Source organism: Calypte anna, chromosome 1 (assembly GCF_003957555.1).
Source record: "Calypte anna isolate BGI_N300 chromosome 1, bCalAnn1_v1.p, whole genome shotgun sequence".
NCBI classification, from domain to species: Eukaryota; Metazoa; Chordata; class Aves; order Apodiformes; family Trochilidae; genus Calypte; species Calypte anna.
The window spans coordinates 63,519,980-63,544,001 of NC_044244.1; the positions used below are offsets into that span (position 1 = coordinate 63,519,980).

At 47.2% G+C, this 24,022-nt stretch overlaps 1 protein-coding gene and 1 long non-coding RNA gene across 7 annotated transcripts in view; one reads left to right on the forward strand and one right to left on the reverse strand.

The window, feature by feature from the left end:
* Positions 1-24,022, forward strand: part of LOC115598344 — a 39,962-nt gene that overhangs the window by 1,826 nt on the left and 14,114 nt on the right. For both annotated transcript variants that reach the window (XR_003987586.1, XR_003987585.1), the window contains exons 2-3: positions 12,054-12,122; positions 20,399-20,558. This is a non-coding gene — a long non-coding RNA (uncharacterized LOC115598344). The remainder of the gene's footprint in view (positions 1-12,053; positions 12,123-20,398; positions 20,559-24,022) is intronic.
* ADA2 (adenosine deaminase 2) overlaps positions 4,691-24,022 on the reverse strand; it is a 30,372-nt gene continuing 11,040 nt past the window's right edge. For 3 of the 5 annotated variants that reach the window (XM_030450764.1, XM_008495681.2, XM_030450760.1), the window contains exons 2-10: positions 23,628-23,953; positions 20,521-20,746; positions 13,403-13,613; positions 10,389-10,516; positions 9,201-9,291; positions 8,787-8,895; positions 7,903-8,060; positions 6,875-7,077; positions 4,691-5,948 (exon numbers count right to left, since the gene is read on the reverse strand). In XM_030450764.1, coding sequence (XP_030306624.1) covers positions 5,840-5,948; positions 6,875-7,077; positions 7,903-8,060; positions 8,787-8,895; positions 9,201-9,291; positions 10,389-10,516; positions 13,403-13,613; positions 20,521-20,746; positions 23,628-23,940 — 1,548 coding nt within the window. In that variant the 5' untranslated portion in view covers positions 23,941-23,953 and the 3' untranslated portion in view covers positions 4,691-5,839. Of the gene's footprint in view, positions 5,949-6,870; positions 7,078-7,902; positions 8,061-8,786; positions 8,896-9,200; positions 9,292-10,388; positions 10,517-13,402; positions 13,614-20,520; positions 20,747-23,627; positions 23,954-24,022 lie in introns of those variants that run through there. The other 2 variants (XM_030450776.1, XM_030450768.1) reach the window with 2 other exon arrangements.

Consider the following 24,022-nt stretch of genomic DNA (forward strand, 5'->3'; position numbering starts at 1 on the left):
AGCTATCCACCAAGGCAGTTGTTTTTCCTGGCAGAGAAAAAGAACAGAGCGGTTTGAGTCAGAAAGGATCTTAAAGAACACCTAGTTCCACCTCCCCCTGACAGGGACACCTTCCACTAGACATGGTTGCTCAAAGCTTCATCCAGCCTGGCCTTAAACATCTGCAGAGAGGGGGCATCCCCACCTTTGCTGGGCAACCTATTCCAGGGTCTTACCACCCTCACACTAAAGAATTTTGTCATAATGTCTAACCTAAATTTACCCTCTTTCAGCTTGAAACCCACTTCCCCTTGTCCTATCACTATATGCCCTCGTAAAACATCCCAGATTTGTAGGGCACCTCAGGTACTGGAAGGTGCTATAAGGTCTCCCCCGCACCTTCTCTTAGGGGCCCTCTTCTGGACTCCCTCCAGGTGGGGTCTTAGGAGAGCCAAATAGATGGGGAGACTCCCTCAACCTGCTGGTCACCCTTCCTTGGATTATGAGTGATACGCTGTGGTTTATGCCAGGAGCATTGGCTAACACGGTATGTGACCTCTGGACAGCACAGACACTTGAAAGTGAGATGGGTTATGTTGGTTACTGCTCTTGGAGCCTCTAGTTGGTGACATCTGGCTGACCGAGTTGCATTGCTGCCAGTCCCTTCTTTTTTTCCACTCTGAGGATACTTCTGCCCTTTTCCCAATCCTTCAAAAGAGTGGTGAGAGGTCCCCAGCCGGTTCCTTATTGCAGGTTCCTTATTTCCTAACAGAAATCGTTTACCCTTTGAGGCTGGAGTTTTGGCAAGTGTTTTGTTGCTTTGTGGGGCTTTTTTTGCTTGTTTATTTGTTTCCCCCTTCCCCAGTCACAGCCAAAGCCGATGCGTTTTTGGTTTTCTTTACGGTCGGAAGTGTGTGTGGATTTTTCTCCGCATTTCTGTCCGCGCCGCTCCCAATGATGGGGGGGAGCGTGCCGAGGCCGGTAGGGGTCGCCACTGCTCCATGGCAACGGCTCTCGGGGGGAGGGGCGGGGCCGCAGCCCCTCACCTGCGCGTGCGCCCACACCCCCCACATTTCCCACCCCGTTCTCCCCCCACACGTCCCCCTCACATCCTCCTTACCCCATCCCTACCCCCCCGCTATACCGCACGCCTCGGCTGAGCCACCTGGTCTGGTGGGAGGGGTCCCTGCCCAGCGAGGGGTTTGGAACTGGGTGGTGTTTAAGCTCACTTTCAACCCAAAGCGTTCTGTGATTCTACGAAAGTGAACTTTGGAGGTGCAGGCTGATGAGAGGCGATCTCTAACCTCACCCCCCTCTTTTGTGTGCAGGAGTGGCCCTGATAATATGTTTGGGTGCTTTGCAAAGTTTTCCTCCTGTGAATGTTGGGAATTCTGTGGCTCCGACACTCGGGGGTTGGTGGAGAGGGCAGCTGTGTATCCAGCCAGGGTGCCCACCCTTGAAGAGGTGCCCCCACAACTCGTATGTGCCCCAGTGAGCATTCCCAGCTGGCTGGCAGAACCGTTGTATTTATTTTACAAGGAAGACTGTCCAACAGGCTGAAGTGATTATTTTTAAACCAATGTGGAGAGAGTTTGCCAGCAGTCAGGCACAGACTGGGTCTGGACCACGCAGGAGGGACTGATGGCAGCACGGCTGCCAGGCACAGGATCCTGTGGCCCCTGCTTTGGCTGATGAACCCCAATCCTCCCAACACCAGCAGGCAGGCCCTATCTGTGCTAAATGCCTGGTTGTGTAATTTTTCCCTCGAAGAGCTGAGACTTAGTCAGGGACTTTTATATTAAGAGCTTCCTCCTTTGTATGTTGTACATGGATGGACCTTATGATTTCTTCTGCAGGCACATCTGGCAACAGCCATATCCGCTAATATCTTTAGAGATGATCTGTCTTTCCTTCTCACACCAGCCCACAGGAGACCCTCTCTCTTCTTCCCTTGTCTACACTGTGCTTAATGTTTCCCCACCCCCTTTCATAGCTGCCTTTAAAGACAAGCAAAACAGGCAGTTGCCCACAGCCCTTCTCCCGTGTGGGTTCCTGTGTAAACTTTGCAGCTCTGTTTTCCCTGGACTCATAGCCCTGTCATCACTCCCCCCTTCCTGACCTTCTAACATCCCTCTCAAAAGCAGCCATACCTTCTTACTGGAGAGGCTCTAATGGCCTGAACCAACCCTCCCCCCACTTTGGTTTATCTGTTCTCTTTCTCTGCTGCAGCCTGCTCATGGAATGATGGACAAGCTAAAGGTTGAGAAAATACAGTAAAATGCCTTTCTTATCCTGTAATGACCAAGGGGGAGGACACAGCCTGATAAAAATAACAAGCCAGAAGAATTGAGAGCCAGACCCTTCACCTGCCTGTCCCTCAGTGGACAGAAAACATTTGATAGGCCTGCCATGACTGCAACTGCTGCAAGGCTGGAAAGGAAGGAATTAAGTACAGAGCCAATTAGAGCTACAAGTTCCTGGCCACAGAAATGTCCTTCTACCTGTGAAGAGACTAATTCTCAAAGCAGGGTAAGCATTGGAAAGCTCATGGAAAACACATCTATAACCCCGTGTTTTATGGCAAGAGGTCTTTGCTTAGCATCTGGCATCTGCATAGTCCCATTGCAGTGATGGGGGCTCACATGACTTATGGATCAAGCTGCTCACTTGGTCCTATCTCTATCTTAAACCAGCTACTTCTCTGTTTTTATTGGCATGATTTTTGACTGGATTAGTCTGGATTTAGTGCTGGATTAGCAGTTTCCTGCTGGTGAGTGACCAGGAGGCAAACATTTCACTTTCTGAAGTGCCCCAAAGGTGATCTGAGCTGCTGTGCAACAAAACACTGATAGACCTGTGACACGATGTGCTCTAAACAAAGCTCCATCCACCTCCCATCTGAACAAATTCAACCTTAAGAGGCCACAGGAAGACACCAGTGGGGGAGATAATAGGCTTAAGGCTTGATGACTATGACTATGACTGCTTGAAGAAAGCAGCATGGAAATTTCTGTGGATTTTTTGCTCTCCATCCTTGCTCCTCTGTCTGGATGGAGACTTAAGTGGAGACTTCTTCTCCTTTAGGCCTGCCCTGCTCTACCTCAAACCAGCCTTGTGGCTGCCTCCATCCATGCTTGTCCAAATACTTCTTTCATCTCAGGTCTTCAGGTTGTCTAGCTGGTACGAGACGTAGCATAAGCAAGTCATGTCCATTGAGGAGTCTCCAAAAACACCACACAGAGATGGATGGAGCTGCTGTGTCATTTGAGGAACTGAGGGGGGGGGGGGTGAAGACCGTGTCATGTCTCTGCAAGGTGGCTTGGACTGGGCTTTACAGTGGGCTTTACCTTTACAAGGTGGGCCCCTTGGATCAAATTGCCCTTTGCATCATGCTGTGAAGACATTTCAGACCCCCTCATAATTTTATTCCAGACTGAGTGACGTGAAACATCCCCCTTCCACTGCATATTCCAGATTAAACTTCACATGAAACACAGGCACCCTCAGTTCTTTTACAAAAAAGAAAGGAAAAACCTCAGAGTGGAAACAAGATTTGAATATACACTATGTCCTGAAATAGACAGGCAAGAAAGAATTACATGTGATGCATCTGCAAAACAAACGTGAGTAGGGAACCAAGGTACTGAGGGGAATGGACTGGCAGCAAAATGTAATGTGTAATTTTAGACCCCCAGTGATTTCGGTGCTGTAATCCTGAACAGCATCGCTTGCTGGTGGCTCCAGACACTGGGCCACATCACACCATAGTTCCTTATGCAAAGCAGGTAAATGGCCAAGTGTAGAACTGGCTTTTCCTAGGAAGGTGAGAACAAACTGGAGACAACAGGTAAACTGGTCTTAGCAAGTGTTTGGTAAGCAGAAGATCAAGCCCTGATACTTGTGGGACCAGATGATCCTTGAGGTCCCTTCCAACCTGGTATTCTGTGATTCTATGATTTAAACGCAGGTAATGAGGAGGAGGTAACAAAAGGCCATCATTGGTCAAGCCTTAATGGACCATGGGCAGGAAGAGCTGCAACCTTTCAATTGAGGCAGAAAAGGAAGGGACTTGGATTTTGAGGAACTCAGTTCCTCCCACACTGGCTCTGAACTTCACCTTGGCAGCAAAGAGGCTCATTTAGAGGAGAATCCACTTGTGGCAAAAAGATGTTCCTCCATCCACATATAGCAAAGCTGAAAGATCAGAGGGGCTCAAATGGACTGGGCTTTCTCTCATTGGTTAGCAGCCATTCCACCTGTCAGCAGCAGTTTTCCTCTGCAGCACTGCAGATAAGGCATTTCCCAAGTCAGCATTTACACTCTGACCATGACTAAAGCCTACTTTGGGGACTTTAGACTGAGCTCTGTATGCAACACCTATGGACAAGGAGGAAATGTGTCTCTCCTCTGCCTTCTCCTCAACTTTAAAGCTTGTCCCAGGGCCAAGGCTGCATCAAAGCCCAGGAAGGACAGCCTGAAAGCAGCTGCTGGTGCTTCAGAGAAAGGTGTGAGGTTTTTGGGCAGAGAGAGCCAGAGCAGAGGCAGTTGTGGCTGAAAAGGACCAAGGTGTGAAGCACTCAACCCCCTCAGTTAGTGAGGTATGTGCCTGGGTTCTGGCTTCTTGCTTCTTGTGGTTTGCCTTGTTGGCTTCTGCAGAGTAGACACCTTTGGTTTGTTGTGGTTTTATTTGGTTTTGTTTTTTGTTTTGTTGTTGTTGTTGTGGGGTTTGTACTGTGGCTTTTTTTGTTTCCCTTCTGATAACTGGAGGTGAACTTGCAGCCTGTGAAATGTGGGCAATTTAACATGAGATACATGGGCTGCTCAGCTTGATTTCTGCAGTAAGTACATTTGACTCCTGCTAAAGTGTTTTAACCAAGGTCAGTGGAAATAAACAGTGTGGCCAGGCAGCTTGGGACAATTAGCAGAAAACATAAAGAGACACAGTTTGCGCAAGCCAGTCTGATGAGGAAATGACAGCCCTCGCAAATCTGCAGCTCTGAAGAGGGAGATGTCTTTCAGCAGGATCTTTTGTAAGTTCTGTTTTGCTGATGTAAACTAGTGGGATTGCACTGAAGTCAGAGAGAGGTGCTGGTTGATCCTGTTGGTGTGCAGTAAAGAAAACAAAACAAAACAAAACCAAAACCAAAAACAAGCAAAAAAACCCCAACCAACCCACAGAAGAAAATAAACAACAAACTTGTCAGCAACCAAGGCACCTCTTTTGGCTTTATGATCAAGCAAGTTTAAATGTTCAGGGAGCAAGTTCCATCAGCTCGTTTCCAGCCATGGTAGGTCCTGAAATAGCAGACATCAGACCTATGACTGGTTCTTCAACCTAGCAGTGCTATTTTGGCAGCAGGCACAGGGTTAAACATAACAAGAGTCATTTTCAGTCCTTGCTCTCCTGAAGGTCAGTGGCCCAAGTGGTTGGATGTTTGTCTTAGCTGTTTCTGGACAAGGTCTGCATTTTGTAATGATGAGGCAAAATTCAGAGATCCTCATGTTGGCAATCTCTCACTAACTCTAATTAGAAAGCATGTTTTTCCTGAATAAGGATGTCAGGATTTGGTCATCGGCAATTTTAAATTGTTTTGACTGTTTGGAGTGAGGTGTTCTTTAGTTGCTGCTCTGAAGGCTCACTGCTCCATTTTACCTCCAGTCTATGACTTTCATAGGATAGTGCAGCTCATTCTTAGCATTAAGCCCATTTAGCTTAGTTTACCAGAACTGCCCATTGCCAGGTGAGACTCTGAGGATCATTCATCTGCTCAGGTCACACAGACTAAGCAGTCTCCCTCTTAGCTATGTTCCTGGCTCTCTCCAGCTTGCCAAATGCCTTCAAAGGCAAGTCTCCTCCCCTCTAAAGCTCCCTCAGAAAGCTATCAGAGAGGTCAGCCACAAATTGGTCCCATTTTTTCTGCCAGACCTCTTTGGTCTTGGCTTTCTCATCCGGTAGCATGGCACTGTATCTGTGAGGAGGACAAAAAGCAGTATCAGACAGGAGACAAGGGGGCGGCTATTTCAAGATCAGTGACCAAAATGAAAAGGCAGGAAGCTGTAACAGATTAACCTTTGCAGGATGTGCCACGCAGAGGAACACAGTGTAAAGAGCTTCAAGCTCCTGCTGTCTGGGCTCACGCTGGGACAAGAAGCATCATGGCCATATCAATAACATGTCCTGCACCATGAGGACAAACAGCTCAGTCTGCAAAAGCTGGAGATTTGCTGGGCAGCACCAAGTTACTAGTTCAGAAGATACAGTGCTGCTGTTGCTTTTGGATGCCCCTTGGGCTTGGTTCAGTTTGGTAGGGAACAAGAGTTGGCCCAGCCAAGCAGGAACTTGGGATTGGCATGAGGACTGGCACGGGGAATTGGCAAATAGACAAGAATCTAGGAACGTGCACAAAGACCCCAGGCACCATATCCCCGGGCACTTTTTTGGGATGTATTTAGCTGTTCAGGTAATTGCGTGTGTTTAACCACTTTTTCTAAGGACATGCTGGTAGATTGTTTTTTTGTGTTTCCCTTGGGGGCCATGGCAAATACCAGAGCAAATCAAATTTGGGCGGCAGTAGTCAAGTGTTACAAAATTAGAACATTTCTCCCATAGGCAGAATCAGGTGCTACAGGCAGCTTCACAAAGGATAGAGAAAGGATGAATGCACTTGAGTTAGAGAAAGGCACGCGTGAGTATGGGCAGAGGAACTTCTGGGTCCTTTTGTTCTACCCTTGGAGGACAAACACAGAGGAGACTCTGGTTTAATGGAAGTCCAGTTCATGTGGCAGAGGAGACTCTGGGGCTTTGGGATAAACCCCAAATACAGCAGGTTTCCAGGGAGCAAGCTGATAGTCCATTAGCATTCCTATGGCTAGATGAAAGAAGTGAGTAACTTACTTTATGGAGCTGAGTGCAAGTTGTTTTAAAGTCCTTAGGTCGGCATTCATCCCTCCAATGCCCATGAACACCTCATAGAAGTCATAGGAGACTCCCTTTGCCCCAAAGATAGGGGGATCATCTGGACTGATCACAACAGGGTGTCCTTCAGCCATGAGGGCAGCTGCAGGATGGCTCCGCAAGTCAGCTACCAACAGCAGAACCTCGATGGGGAAGGGAAGGAGACAACACCACATCAGATTATTGCTGAAGCTGTGTTTGTGTTAGGGCATGCCCTGACTGTGTCAGCAGGTAGTCAGCAGGGAGGAAGAATTTCCAGAGGGCTGTTCAGAGCATGTTAGGTGTTCTGTTCTGAACTGCTGCTGGAGGAGCCTATTTGTCTCCGTTGACTTTTCAAGGAGATTGGTTTCTTAATTGTATCTTTCAAGTCAATGCCAGTGGGGTGAATAGCTCCCCCTTGTTTGTAACAATTTGACTGTGAGCATTTTGAGAACAATCTGGGTTATGCATTTGCCATAACACTCAGCAAAGGGCATCTGGAGCTGATACCAAGAGTTTTCTCCCTCGAGGCTCACACCAGTACATCTCTACCCCAGAGCATCCTCTCTACTGTGCCCAGGGGACTACGGGCACCATGCTAAGATGTTGCAGAAGAGTTTCCCCTGGCTGTGAATTTTACAAAAGCAAAGGACTCCCAGTTGCACTCTCAGCTTCTCAGCCTCTGGCCTTCCTGGCTTTGAAGTATTTTCCACTACATCTCTTTAGGCCCCTCCCTGTTTCTGGGCCTCATCTTCACTAGGGAGGACTGCCTTCCCAGGTTCCTTTGCATAGGAATCTAAATTACAAGCCTTATACATACACACCATGTATCTATGTAGCAAGACTGCAGGGTAATGCATTGCAAAGGCATCCGAGCCAGCCTACATGCAACAAAACATCTAGCTGATCTCAGCTCCCTGCTGCTCCAGCTGCTATGATAAATCCCGTTTTATGGTAAAGCCCCAAGATCTAAGTTTTTATCAACATACCTGGTTGGAGATGGGGCAGACTTCCACAGGAATATCCTTCTTCAGAGACAAATTTTTGGCTACTGGGTGTTTAATGAGGGCAAGTCCATGGCCAATCCGGCTGGTATTCAGTAGCAAAGCATCCAGCACATTATTGTCTACAGAGGTGCCCTGCCAGTCTGAGCAGAGACAGGTAAGAATCACTGCAGTGCTATGAGGAAATATGTCTTCTCAAACTGCTAGATGGTTTTGTTAGTAAGTGTCTCATTTGCAGTGTGAGAGGGTTGCACATGGTCTGAGTTCCCACTTTGCATTTTCAGTGAAACAAGGATCCAAATCTGCCTAGGACATCGCCCAGCATCAAGATACCCACTTATCTCAACTGGGTTTAGACATCCACAGGATAGCTCTTACAGCTAAGTTAATCATGTTGGTCTCTGTTCATAGTCAAGGGAGACAAGTAATCATTTCTGCGGAATAGTTAGTGCATTAGGATGAGATGTGTCATGCTTTAGAAGTGCCTGCTACTGTCTGTGGCTATGAAGGGAGCGTAGAGTCTAGAGGTTCACGTATAGACACCTCCTCTGTAGATGGCAACATGTAATAAGCATGATGCCGTAGTTATACACAACTTTCATGCCCTGTTAGGATAAATCTCATCCATACAAACTGAATAAATTATGGCCATTAATAATATATCACCCCAGCAATGAAGGGCAGCAATCAGTTACTTTGATGAGTGTATGCAGTTAAGACTTGAGGCTGGCTCAGACATTGCTTCACCTTAAAAAATAAAATAATGGCTGAGAAATTCTGCTGCTGTAGTCGATGAGAGGTGAGCACTGCACCAAGGTGGAAATGACCAGTAATAGGCGTTGAGTCCTCACCAGTCTCCCCAGCCTTACCAGTCTCCCCAGCATGGAAAAAGTATGGCAAGTTGACCCCCAGGGAATATGGGATGGTCAGGGCATCCTTCAGGTCCCACAAAGAATGACCTTCATCCTCATCACCAACCTGGGGGAAAAAGGAAGTGTGTTTTTTGAATGTCCTCTGGAAGGTGGTGGGACTTACAGCTACATATCATTGAGGTGCCAACTGTACTGAATGTACAATGCTCTGGGGTAGGAACTGATTCTTTCAGGGGATTTTGTCAATTACTTTCAGCAAAATCCTTATCTGGAGGATCTGTGATTCATTTGCACTGATCTCAATACAGCAGCAGAGGATATGGCTCTGGTATAAAATATATGCCATATTATACATGTAATTATATAGCACCCCTAGGGGTTAACTGGGAGACACAGAAGAAATTTGTTTACCAGGTCGAAGCCTGCCAGGGTGTCTGGGAAGTGGGCTCTGAGTGCCATGGCAGTGACGATGGCTTCTTTAATCTGGGAAACATTCAGCATCCTAAAGAGCAAAAGAGAGAAAGCAATGCAGAGGCTCACTCCCACGGGCCTGCCTTCTTTGGGTTTGAGTTGTGAAATGGGGCCCCAAGGGGTATTTCTAAAATGCAAGTTGCTCCTGCATCTGACAATCAGCTTCAGGTCTCCAGAGTAACAGCAGTAGAAAATTGATATTATGAAAGGAAACCCCTGAATGACCAGGAAATGCCTGGCTAGACCCTGCTGTCACTTGAGTTGAGGCATGCTTGTCTAAGACTCACTGTCTTTCCCATCTACCAAGCAGGGAGCACAATGACATGGAGAGAAAATGTTTAATTTATTTGTTTTTCTCTTGACTGTTTTGCTAGGAGATGGGACAGTAGTTGCATATCAAGAGAGCTTTGAAGCTAGATTTCTTCCAGTTCTGTCGGACTTAACCATCACAGTGCATTCTGCAGACAGACTCTGCCCAGACCAAGCTGGCCAGAGGCAAGCCAGCTCTAAACTGTGAACTACATTGTGCAGAGTGAGTAAATGCTGCTGAGGGGTCTGTTATATTTCTGAGGATCACCTCACATGACTTCATGGCATCTGACTTGGAGAACAGCCCTGTGCCCGCCTGTGGACAGCAGCACGAACATACCGTACAAAGGCTGCCGGGAGGACCTTTGCAGTACTGAGTGCCCATACTCGGGCACTGCTCTCACTGCTTCAGCTTCTGCAAGGAGAGGAGGAGTATGTCCAGGCTCAGAAAGAGAGCACACACGGCTTGGACATGCACGCAGGCAAGCAGCTCTCCCATCGCTCATTCCTGCACCCAGGGCTCACAGACACTTGTCTCTCTGGTGCATGCCGTGTCCTAACCCTGGCTGCTTTGCACTCACTCGGGCTTATATAGATGATTTCTCTTCCTCAGCCTTTTCCACGTGCCAGGAGATGCTTCGGGAGTCAGTACCCTGGGCCTGACAACACATGCAGGCATTGCCAAGTGAGTTTGGCACTTCAGCTCAGCCCTCAGCATCGCCTCTCCTTGCACAGCCTGGACACTTCTTTCCCCACAGCTGCCCTCACTGTAACAAAGCCAGGCATGCACAGGTGTTTTTAGCTCTGTTCAGCCTCTACCTGTGTGCTGTAAATATAATCTTGGCTCCAAGAAAGTCAGGGTGCTCCTTCACAAACTGCCTGGTCACTTCCTGGTAGGTTGCCACAGACCATGATTTATTGTGCTGGGTGCCATCCAGTTCATACACCTGCAGGACAAAAAGCACATAGCAAGCAGAAGCTAAGAGATATTTTATTGGAAGATGGGAGAAATGAACTGAAAAAAGCCTTGGAAGAAGCAATGTACTGTGGTCCTGGCAAAAGGGCAAAAAAAAAGCAGTTAGATCTGTGCAGAACATTTTCTTCTTGAAGCCTTTACCAGCTGGCAAGAGCCAAGGAGTGGTTTTCCTCCCTCCTGTGTGACACAAGAAAAACGTTCCTCCATGTTCAGACATGGGAAGCAAGTGCCCTTGTGTACCCTGAGAAGACCATGACCTCTTACTCACGTCTGTATCAAGTGCCAGAGCATTTTGTCCAGCCGCCTGGCAGCTCACACGCTCTGTGCCTTGCAGTGGCAGTCGGTCAGCCAAGGCAGCCCCAAGGCACACAAGAGCTGAGCTCCATAAGCTCCCAGCTGGACTGGGCTTCTGCTCCCCTCTGCCAGAGATTTCCTCCATGACCTTGAGTCAGTCCTTTAGTTTCACCATGCTTTTCCAGTTCTCTGGCTGCAAACTGGGAAAAATGATCTTTTTTGTATGCTGTCTCATCAACTCCCTTCATGAGTTCCCCACTACCAGGGCTAAATAGGGATTTTTCCCAGATTTCGGCAGGGATATAGATCCATCATGCCCCGATCAATGCAAACCCACAAAGGTCCTGCCTGGAGTCACTCACAAACAGTGGATAAAATCACACCATCTGTTTTCTTACCCTTCCCGCCTTTCTTTTCTCTTTCACCCTTTTTCTGCACCCTTCAACTAATCCACTCCACCTTCTTCCTTCCCCTTTGATGCAACCCCTTGCAGCAATGTCCCTTGTGCCCCTTGCTGGCACCAGCAACCATGAGGCGGCTGCAGACACTCAGAAGGAATTTTCCCCTGAAGCAGCCCACGGGAATGTGAGACTTTACACATCTAAATTTGCAAACACAGCTGGCTTTGGGGGACTTCCCACAATGTTTGCCATTTCGCACTAAATCCTGACTTTTCATTTACTTTACCTCAGGGGCTGTTTCTGGCGGCCTTTGCTGCTAAGGGAGCTTTTGCAGAGTGTCAGCGCTGTTGTCCAAGCCTCGCTGAGGATCTCCAGCCACACAAGCATCTCTCTGTTCCCACCATGCTCTCCTCACCTCGACTTTCATGGCAAAGTGTTTTCCCCTCCCCTCTCATCCCTGCTCCAGCCTAGCTGACACTTCCCTGCCTGTGCAGCCTGCCTGCCCACCTGTACCTCACACCATGCCGAGCTGCCTGGTGCCGGCAAGCCCAAGGGTTTTGGAGGCTCCCACGCCTGGAACTAGCACCAGGGGCTGGATGGGAAGCAAATCACCCTTCCAAGCCTCTCTTCAAAAGGCATTACAGCCACATCGAAGGGCTGCTGGTAAAGGCAGGGTATTTTCCAGTCAGACCCACGCATTCGTGTCATCGCAGATACTCTTGGCCCAGAAACCTGTGTGACCTGGGGTCTGCCAGCACTCGTGCGGTCTCGCTGCTCAGGAATTTTGACATTGCTGTTATTTTCTCTTTCCAGGTACCCCAAAGACAGATGGTGACTGAGTTCAGAGCAACTGGCTCACAACCAACCCCCAGCAAAGCAAAGGTACCTATAAGCTTTGTGGTCTTCTCCTCCTTCTTTCTTTTATTTTCTTTCAATACACCCTTCTCATCTTAGGCATGATAGACTGCCAGCCTGCAGCCCTGACACTGAGCCATATTTTGCTATGGCCAGCCTGAGCTGCAATGGGGCAGGGTTAGCAGCCCCACTCCCCAGCTGTTGGGGGAAAAGGCATTCACAAAGCCAGATCAGCCTCCAAATTTGTCACAGCACCTGCCTGTGGCTGCAGAGGCCTGCCCAGCAGCAGCAGTGGTTGCTGGGGTGCAGACAGACATTCATCTGCAGCTGGCTGGAGCTCACCAGCCATTGCATGCAGGGGAAATGATTTAAGGAAGCTGCTGGCAAGCATGTTCAGGAGTCAGGCCACCAGTGGGACATCAGCATGGCTGCTCCATCCACTGGATGTCATGGTGCCAGCAGCAAGCTGCTACTTGCGTTCCCACAAGCAACCCATCACCACCATCACTTGGTCCTGTGGCTGCTGCCCAATGGACCTTGCACAGCAGCTTCATTCGTGTTTCAGTGATGAGACATCTGCCTGCCAAAGTTCATGCCTCCTGCTGAACCTGGTCTGGAGAGCTGTCTGGAAAATCTGTGTCTGCAATATTGAAATTGCCACTGGGAAAGTAGGAACTATTATATCCAAAGAACAGTTCTGTGGTTTGCTGGTGCCTGGGAAGGTGTTGGGACAACATGCAGGGAGAAAGGACTAAACTATTATCAAACAATGTTAATGTTAGTGGTGATGAAAGGCTTCATACTTCATATACATAGCCAAAATTTTAGGATGTCTGCAAACTGTGTAAAACTGTGCTTTGCCCACTGTTTTTCTAGCCTGTTCAGAAAAATCATTCTGAAATAAGCTGCAGATCCAAAATAACATAAGTATTCCAGAAATTCAAGATGGGAGATTGTTCCAGTAGAGCTGCCTCACAACAGGCAATTCTGGTGCAGACAGAGTTGAGACACATCTTCCCATCCAGCAATATTCCGACACAGCTCCCAGTCAGACTGTACAACACAGTTTTGTACCGTTGCCACAGTCAGTATCTTGCTTAGCTGTTAGGAACAAAGCTTCTCTGACTTTAAAGCTCTTGCCTATGCAAATCTCCAACAAAGACCTTTGCATATGATCAAGGTTTTCCAAGCATCCTTAGAAGGGCAGGTATGCAAACATTGAAAAGCTAAATTCAAGATAGGGCTTGAGAAAAGTTACAGAGAAATAAGGATTTAAAAGAATACTAGAGAAGCCAAAAAATACGTACCGTAGGCAGGATAGCTCTTATCTCAACATACTGTACATTATCTTCATAGAACTCCAGCAACCCCTGGTAGAAATAGGCCTTGAACACAGGTGCATAGCAGATAAGTCCAGAGGCAATGAGAAAAACTTCTTCAAATCTTTTCCAAATGAAAGTCTGAGAAGGGTAGGCCTGCTCAGGGGCATCTGTCACCAGGGTCAAGTTTCTCACCAAGCTGCAGAAAACAGTAAAAAGGAAGAATGAGAAGAACAAGGCAACTGGCTTCCTAGGATGCAAAAAGCCACCAGCTGGCAGCTGGGTGTTTATTACATGAGGAAATAAGTTTGCTTCAAGATAGGTGAGAGTTTTATTGTCAGAGACCCAGCTTTGTGACGCTCTCCCACTTAGATGCTCTGGGGTGCAGCAGGGCAGCATCTGTGCTGTGGAGCTACGTGTTCTTTGGGCAGGACCAAGAAAAGGTGCAAAGCCATTTCAGTCACAATTGGGACAAAGGAGCTTACTCAGGCCTGTTGGCATTGCAGTACAACAGGCCTCATGATGATTCCTGCAACTAGGAAGAATTCGGTACATTTTTCTGCCAGCTACAATTTTTCTTCTAGTGGCTGGTACAGAGAAGAATAATTGACAGGTAGGAAGTAATACAAAACATGTTGAGCTACAAACAGGGTAAGACTAAGTGCTCAAAACCTGCCCCTTCCTTTTTTGAGGGCAGAATCTTGAAGAGTTATAAAGTTACAAAAGCAGATAGGATGGTTTTATGTCATAGGAATTGCACTTTGCTACCCAGGGGTAGCCTTAATCCAAAAGTAGGTTAGCACATTATTCCTGCAGACAATATATTCTCCTAAACATCTTCAAGGCATGTAAAAGAAGTTATGACACCTGGCCCTGTGTGTATGACAGCAGATTCACCATCTGACGGCAAGCTGCGTATCCAGGAGATGTCATGTACTGGGTTACCATCAAGGCACTTACTAAATCTGTAACTTGCCCTTGTACCTTTGTACTGTGAAAATACATCATCTAATATAAAGATGAAATAAAGGGGAAATTATTGTGAATCAGAAGCCCTTTCCCCCCACCATCAGTGGAACAAACCTGATATCCTGCCTGCCTGACAGATGACTTCCTCAGATTTGTCTGCTGGGAAACAACTGATAAGAATTGCAGGTCCTGGCTTTTCCTTAGTGGGATGTACTTATTTCCTTTATAGTCCCAGCTGGTGAACAAGCCTCTTTCAGAAATCCAGAGGGGCAGCAGGTAGTTTTATCAAGCAGAGTTTCAGGGAGCCAGTAGTTGCAAGATTATCTGATTGTGGGTGACAGCTTGCATTGAGGACAGGATGAGCATCTGTGCCCCAACATGGTCCTCTGACAAACAGAAAATCTTCATCCTGCCCAAAGCCTTGCCTCTGGCACCAGTTCACTTCCCTCCACCTGTGGTCACCTGAAGAAAATTTGTAATGAATTTCCCAGGCCAGTGGGTAAAGTCTAAATGGTAATACAGGGGTAATTAACTTCATTCCTTGGTAGAAAAACTGAAGCCATTGCAGCAAGCTCCAACACCAGTTACTTGGAGGTGGGTGGGCTTACCAATCCGGCCAGGCCTGATGGTTATCTAGCATCAGGGGCTAAGCAGGTTCAAATAGAAATACCTTCAGCCATGCTTCATCTTTCACCTGATTAAACTGTTTCCTCTCAGTAACAGCTACTGATCTTTAATAAGGTTTTTTTTGTTTGATGTCTTGGCCCCCATCCTTATGCAGTGCTCTGCTCTGTTACATGGGAGGTGTGGGTTTGATTTGTGGTCTTACTATCTTCTTCCAGGAGGCTTCTGTGGATGGAATTAAAAACCTCCCTGTTACAGATGTAAAACATGATCTGATCCAAACTCATAAAATACGACATACTGAGCAGGGACATTGCTTTTGAGTCCCTCCATCCTGCCCATAAAAACAGAGCCAGTTCCCCTAGCAATTGCCTGCTCTTTCATTCTCTAAGGACCCTCTTCCTGCAGGTGCAGTTTCATTTCTTCTTCATTCTGTTAATTTCTTTGCCAGGAATGATTTTAAAGCAAAACTGTACATGAAGAGATGCTCATACCACATTGGGCATGACATTTAAAATGCTCAACAGTCAGGAAAACTCAGAGTTAAGGTTTTCACAGCAACTTTGCTCTCCAGCACATTACTATAGGGGCTTTTCATGTCATTATCACAGGACACTGGGGGACCCCAGCTGCTGCTCAGTAATCTATACAACCAAAGGGGACAAAGATGGACAATGACAGGGGTGGGCAGCATTTTGGGCAGGCACTGTGGAGCACACAGTAGTGGGAGACACTGCAGCATCACCCTAGAAACCAAGAATGCAGGATCTGGGGGCATCTTGAAGATGCTGATCCAGCTGCCAGAGCTGTGGAGGAGGACAGCTGCCAGCAGAAGGGCTGCACTATTGCTCAGCAGGGAGGGGAGAGGAAGTTTCATGTGGAAAAAGCAGGGGAAAAAGACTTTTCTGCTCCCTCCTGGCCGAAGGGCAGCTCCCTATCAGCCCCACACACCAGCAGAGAGCACCTGCCGGAAACCAAGAGCTGAGCAGGGGTGTTCCCACCTGCCCTGCAAGCACCGAGGGCAAAAACCTCCCTGTGGATCAAAAGACCATGCAAGCCTGTTCTCGCCACCCCACATAGCTTCATTTTGGATAAGGATGGGTGGTTAGTCAGGCTTCCACTGTTTTCTCCCCTCGTCCTGTGAGAACTCGGCTTCTCCAGCAACAACCATGCAGAGGGCTCCCTTCCCTGCCCTTAAATCTAGATGTACAAACTTGTGCTTGTTTACTTAGCCTGTGCTCATGGGCTAGAAACATCAATAAATCCCCACATCGCCCTGCTCCTAAAAGCACATAAATCAAATCATGCTTTTTTTATAATCCCCTTCCCTTTGAGACTGGTTATTGATCCCTGTAACTGTCAAAGATTTATTGCATCATAGTGATCCACCCTTGATAACTGGATAATCTCCTAGGGGTTCAAGGGCTTTGTCATCAGTAGCTCATGCAGATGAAGCGAGGCTTCATAGACACAGTTTTTGCTTCTTTTCTGGAATGGGCCCTTGCAAGTGATCAGGTGCAGACTACAAATAGCCTTCCATGTCATGTCATATATGCACTGAACAATGCTACTGCAATGCATATGCCCAAAGGGGCACAGATAAAACGACCAGCTAAGGATTATTTTCAACTGTGGTCTTGCTTTCTCTTCTCCTGTTTTGTTTTCTTGCACGATATAATGTAGAAGTGAACAGTTTTGTTGTCTTTTTTCTAAAGGGATTCTTTCTCCTGCTTCTTTTTCTGTTCTTGATGGATAATTATACCCCTCTCCTCACCATAGCTTCTGAATGTCTTCCAGTGGTGCATTAAATAGTGTGACTAACATCTGTCACATGTGGTTCATTCGCTCTCTCTCTCTCTCTTGTCCCCTCTTCTTCTCCCCAAGGGGAGACTTGCAGAGTGCTTTGTTCCTGTAGTGGATTTTTATTCTTTTCTTTTTTTTTTTTTTTTTCTCTCCTCGCAATGCACACACTGCCCTATTTTTCTGTGAGATAAGGCAGTCAGAGGACACAGAGGGGAAGGTGATGGCGGTCTGGGCAGCTGCTAATGCCCAAGGGAGTTGTCCCCACAGCCTGGGCCATGGTGTCAGCTCCCTCACAGATGACTTCATCCTGGTGATAGAAAGCTCTGCAGGGCCAGCAGAGCTGCACCACTGGCCACAGCCTTAATCCTCAGACTCCTTGTGGGGGAGAGTGTGCAGTGGTATTTTACAAATATCTGGAATGTCAGAGCTGTTTCCCTACATATCTAGAGCCATGCTCTTGCTCTAGAGGCAGTAGCCACTATTTTGCATCTTGAGAAAATAAATGGCATTCTCCTATATTGTAACTGATTGTAAAGTAAATAAACGAGGATTATTTTTTCTTTTAAGTCTCAAAGCAACATTCCCTTGCTTTCCCTTTCTGTCTCCTGGCTTGTGGTCTCCTGACTCTCATAGTAGCATCCTTTTGGAAGCTCACCAGCACCAGAATACTCCAGGGTCTTGGCCCATAGGATGTGAGTTGAGATTAGGAATGATTAAACCTTTTTTTGAGGGAAATAAACAAAAAGACATCCTTCCAGAAGACACACACACTTATATATATGTATGCATAAGTACCTAAAGATACAAACAGCAAAAATGTAATGCAGATGCCTCTCTCCCTCACCCCTTCTTAATCTGGAATGAAGTTAGGTGAAAGAGGTACAGTCTCTCAGAAACATTTCTATTGTTTCCTTCACATTTGCTGATCCACCCTGTCTTGCATGAGAGCTCTTCCCTGCTGCCATATTCCCTTGATACTTCCTTGAAACCACCCAACTATCCATCCGTTCCTTCCTCTGACATCTGCTTTCTCTCAGCTTGTCAGTGCTCAAGGGCAAAGAGGAGTGCAGGAAAGAGGTAGCCTGGGATGCACATGTTCAAGAGACTGGGAGAGTTTCCAGAAACTGAGAAGCAGAACAGATTGGGGCCTATTCCTGGCTAGAGACCTATTTCCAGGCGGCCAAAAAACATTCCTAACCCCTAGACTAGTACCCAGGGATTAGATGAAAACAGGAAAGGAAGAGCCTCAATGTGGCTGTTGTTCATGTGTTTGCACATTATATGCAATGACTCCTCTGTGATTTTGTGGTGATCAGCATAGAAGGGCAAGAAACAAAAGACAACATACTCAAATGAGTAAGTCTGAGTACCCAGGATGTGAGAGATCCAAGCTTTTACTTGACTGTGGCACACATTTGCTGCAGAAAATAACTTAATTGGTCTCTGCATTTGTTTCCCCCCTACCTTTAGGGAGATCCTTGCTGGGGTGTCTGTCTTGTGTTCCTGTGCAGTTCCTGACACCCTGAAGTCCTGCTCTGACTTGTGGCTACCAGACATTGTCAGTTAACTAATACAAAAGAATACGAATGTGATAACACTGCCTCTGAAAAGAAGTTGTGTTGCCAAACCGGGCCCTCAGCTCCAGCCTCCTAGGTGTATAGGAGGATTCTGTGGCATTCTATACCAGGGACGTTACACTGGAAGTACAACCAAACCAAAATACTATGATGGGTTGCTCCTGAGGCAGTTCTGAAACACGCAGTGCAATTGCTTGGGCTTGAAGGATGTGAAGCTGTTTCAAAATCCAATCTCTTGCACATTATTTATGGGTCTCCTGGTGGGGTTGAAGAGAGCTGATGCCATGCTCTTTTCCTCATCAGCACTCCCAGTAGAAATGTAAGGGAGCTTTTCTCTTTGGAAGACATAGATAAGTGACTTCTCACTGGATCTTACTTCTTCCATCATGTGTCAAGGGCAATTGAGCCTCAGGGTACAAAAGGTCAAGAGCCCGGGCTCTGGCAGTCCCTTCTCCTCCCCTTCTGGAAGTGCTCACACTTCTGCAGGAAAGGTGAGGTGGGTGCCCTGGAGGGTCTGCTCCCTCTTCCCTGCCTCTTGCTGTCATTGGGTAGGGAAGGCAGTACCATGTCAAAGGTCTGGCAGCTCCTCAGTTTCCCAACCTGACCTCCTTCCTAGATCTGTAGGGCACAGAGCCCAGACAGCTTCTACATGGAGGGGGTACCAGCTCCCTAAGAGTTAATAGGTCTCTATTTAAGAATACACCCCTTCACTGAAGAGCACTACAGTAAAAAACATTGTTTCACTTAGGAAATGCTGTGATTAGGGTCACCTCCATCACCTTAATCCAACCTTCTTCTCATGTCTCAGCATGGCAATACTGTTTTTAATTACATAACACCCCACACTTTTTTTTTTTTTACTTTTTTTTTTTTTCTTTTTTTTGTGGGACCCCAGCCTCCTGGGGCTCTGAGGATAGTGGTGATCTGAATGGATCGCTACTCAATATTTTCCTTTGCCCTCATCACTCAGTGTCTGACTTCATGCATTATTTAGTGATTTAGTGTGCTCTCTCCAGCCCCTTGCACACCACTCAGATCAACATGCTTCCTCCTGGCCTTTTCCCGGGCATCGTCCTGGGATCAATGGCCCCTCGATGGGGTAAGAGAGCTCCTTCCAGCCACCACCAGCTGGAGGAGGAGCCAGGCCATTCCCACACACATGGAAGTGATTAAATGGTAGGTGGCTGCTGAGCAGCCAGCTAACACCTGGTCCTGATAAAAGGCTGCCAGGAGTTAAGGTAGGAACTGCCTACAGCATAAGGAGCTTCTTCAAGAGAGTGAGTCATGCCTTGAGGAGCCATCTGAGGCATGAGCTCCTGGATATGGGAGGCATCTCCTGTAAGGAGAGAAGCTTTGTTAGCTGGAGGGTGTTGAGGGAGTAGTACTACCAGGGAGAAAAAACTGTGTGTAGGTTTCACAGGCACAGCCAGGGCCCAGGCAGAGACTGCTTGTTTGAGGGTAGGAGGGCAAATCACAGTTTGTGGTTCTGGGGCTCCTGTTGGGAATGAAGGTCCCCTCCTCATGCTTTGTTGTGCTGGGTACTAGTGGGGTTTTAAGGGGACCCCTCAGGAAACAAGGATGGTGTTTGGAGGGGAAGGCTGGGTTGCATTTTCTTATGGATTACTTTAGATTTCTTTTGCTAGTGCAGTCATTAATATAAGTAGTTTGCCCAATTTCTTGCTCTTGACAAAGACGATGACTTCTCCCCTGTTGGAGAGGGCCTATTCCTTAGCTACCTGACTTCTGTTCCTGGGCACCTCAAATGGATGAGGCAAGGTCTTTGGACAGGCAGCCCTGTCGCATGCTGGGAGCACATCCAGCCTGGGTGCTGAGGAAAGGTGGGGCTGTGTGACATAAATCTACTTAAACCACTGTCTTCAGTATGTCTGCACAAAGGACCAGTGTGAGAGTTGCACGGAAGACTTGAATTTTTATGATTTATAATTCTGGGGTACTTCATGCTGCAGCCTGCAAGTTTTGATGTTGCTATTTGCTTGTTCTATGTATGCAGCCCTGAACAGAGTTCCCTGCTTCCAGAGAAGCAAGAAAATGGGAAAGTTGGACCAGAATGGTCTTGCTGTCTACACAACGCTATCATGAAGCACTTGCAGGCTCACAACTCCTTTTCCTCACCTGCTGTCAAACTCGCTCACATTGTGCAGCTGTTTCCGGTAAGACTCCAACAAAACCCACTGGGAGCACTGGGCTGGCACTGGGTGAGGTGGGTGGGGCTTGGAGAAACGAAACCGAACGGTGCCTGTGTGAGTGAAGCAGATGTAGCAGTTGGGGAGGTAGCTGGCATTGTACACCAACCAGCCCACGCTCAGCATGGCATAGTCGTGAAGGTGTAAGACAGCACCTAGGGGGGAATTCAAGTATATCCCAATAAGACAAGGCAGATGAGAAGGAACAGTGGTTTAATATGACAACACTTTGGGTTTGCCCATCCAGAGGCATCTGGAAAGGCTTCTAGCTGGCTGTGAGTGACCTCTCCCAGTGGAGAGATGGAGCGGCTGCTTTGCCTCCCCCATGTTGGGGGGTGCAGCCCCTTCCACATCAAGCATGGAGCAGGCAAAATGTGACTACTCCCTGGGAGCAGAGGGGGGAAAATCAACAGGGAACTGTTTCTCCACAGGAATGGAACATACTCCAGGTTATTAAAAATCTTTCAGACAGACTGCTGTCAGCTGGCTCAGGCCCAACTGATTTAAAGAGGAACTGGCATAGGAGGCAGCAGTTTACAAGGCATACTGGCTGAGTGGCAGACCTGAAGCAAGCCTCTGTATCTAAGCTGTTTGAATCCTGAACTCATTTTTTTAAACTAGTCTGTCTCTTCTGTCACCTTTTTGAAAGTCTGGTGTACACCAAAATCCCAGGCAATGACACATCAGGGAATTGCACTCAGATGCAGAGGCATCATCTACTTCTATCCTTATCAAAAGTGTGCTCACTTATGTTGTACATCTGTTGCTGGCCAGCACAAAGGGCCTTTGGGATGCTCTGTTATTGTGCAGTATGTTTGCAAGTGCCAGCCTTCCTGGCATAGGAAGCATCCTCTGAGTGCACCTTCCTCAGCCCATCCTTTTGTTTTGCTAAAAATATCTCCTTTTGCAGAGATTTCTTGTGTTATTTGTGATTGAACTAAACTTCACCTTCATTGAGGGAAGATAAGTTTGTTTTTTTTTTAGCCCAGGGACCTTGGAGTCAAAACAGCTTTGGTGCCCTTAGTGGGGGTAAAGGGACAACATGAATAGGAGGAACAAAACAAAAGACTGATATGCATTTAAGATTAGACAATCTTCAAGACTATAATCTATAGGTGGACTAAGCTAATATAGATTATAAATATCTTGCCACAGAGGGTCTAACTGTTAAGATGCTGAACAACTGTGGTTACTGCTCTCACCAGAGCTATCATGATGGAATGGACATGCCACAGCTCTCTAGATCCTCTCACTGGCAATGTCACCCTCTTCCCTGTGTGAGCAGCAATAGAAACTGCAATAGCAGGTGAACTAGCAGCAGTTCCCCAAGGGCTCTGATCAAGACTGATGTCTCTACAGTTGGGTTCTACTCAGTTACAAGGTTATCATCTCAGCTCTAAAAGCTTATAGCTCTGGCAAAGATTATTAGAATGCATTTTGGCATCTTCGGGATTGAAAAGTTAATTTTTTTTGTTTGGATTCCTCCTTGGTATCTATGATACTTCATTTGAAGAGAAAGGTAATTTAAAAATCCTTATTATTCGATTCAGCAATGAAAGGGTAAGGCACACTCTGACATACCAGTCATTTATGGTAAAAGATTAGGAATCTGCAAGCCAGGGATCTTCATTCTACACCAGAGGCTGGGAGGCACAAGCTGAGAAGTGAGGAAGATGGCTCTTATCCAGTGTCACAGCATTGAAAGTGAAAAATGCTTCTGTGGAGAAGCTGAGTCCCAAACTTTCCAAAAAAGGACACCAACCTGTTTCCAGACAGTGATATGGGCAAGGGTATGGGGCTCTGCATCTAAAGAAGGAGCACATAGAAAGCTGGACGTAGTGTCCAGAGACACAGGGCTCTTAGCAATGTCTGCTGCAACTATCTCCTATCTTTAGTTGAAGAAAGCACCTGGTTCAAAAGCTTCCTTACTGAACCAAGGACACTGGGGAAGAAACTAGTCAGGTAGGAGTAAAGGCCTTTCTGTGATCATCTCAATCTCCTGCTTCTCTGCTGAACTGTCAGTGGATCAGAGACATGGAGAAACCAAGCTTCCTGCTCTGTAGCCCAGGTGGATTTGACTTCTACCTGGCTGAACACATTCTTTCCTCCTTTCTATCACAACCTGGTGTACTGAGCTTTCGAATGCTGCTATGTCCCAGCATGCTCATCAGAGCATGCACAGGGTGATGTGGTGAAGTTATTGGACAATCCTATGCCATTATCTAACCAAATGCCTTTAAAACTATGTGTGTGCTGCAGAGTGCAGAAGCCCCTTTTGGTATAGGGCATGGCAGCATATTAGCACCAGCCTTGCTGCACAACAGGAGAGAAATTAAGTTTCTAGATTAAAGACAAGAGGAGAAATGCCTGCCCTTATAGGCACAGATCTCCTATAACTTCATAGAACTGAACTAGATTAAGAAGACTTGAGGGAATGCAATAGTTTCTGTATCGTGCTCTGCAGATGACATCAGTGCAGGCTTTGATTTCCACTCAACAAGTAAAAAAAACTCACTGTGCTGGAGCTAGCATGTTCGTTCTCTAGTGCCCCCAGACTTACAGGCCTGTTCCAGAACCCCCTGCCCAAAACCTTATTGGGACAGGCAGCATTTTGGGCTAAGAAGTGGGCTAAGGGAAGGTTGGTAGCATGTCTGTGTTATGCACAGAAAAAAGAAAGGCCCTGACTGGAGCATGCTGAACAAACAAGTGTTTGATGTCTTGTCTTTGCTTCCTCTGCCCTTTCTCCTTTTTCTGAAGGGCTGAAGGATCCATATTGTAAGTTTATAACAACTCTTACAATTGCTGGAAACATACATTCATCCAATCCATCCCCCTTTTCCTCTCGCCCCTGCCCTGTCCTCAAGCTCAGAGGCAGGGCTCTTCCTGGGAACCCAGGGAGTGTGATTTACAGCTCTCATAAGCTCACCTGCAACCAAAGGTCTAATGCATCTCCTCATGCTTTGTCCCAGCTCTGGCACAGAAGGCAAAAGGTCAGAGGGGTATGGCTAAGAGGAACAACCCTTAGGCGAAGCCTACCTTTTGGCATGAGCTTTAAGATGTTGAACACCTTGCTCTGATCAATGAGGCGTTTTGCCTGGAAGAAGTGCATGCTTGGAGGAAATTGTCCTGTAGTCATGGCTGTTGCAACTTCCATCTTCTTGAGGCTTACAAGCTTTGTATTGAGCTGCTGTTCCTGTCTACTCAGCACCAAATTGCCACCTGTCTCTTGAGCTTTCTCCTCCTGCATCAGAGAGTCCCGGTCCTTCCAGAGTGGGATGGGAAGGCAGAGAGAAGCCAAAGCCAGGAGAAGGCATGTCAGCCTTAAGCCTTGACTCGATGGAGGCTTCATCTTAGTGCTGCACCTATGGGGATGTAAAAGAAAATTGGAGCACTAGCACAGGTCAGAAAGTGACATCTTTGCAGTGACCCAT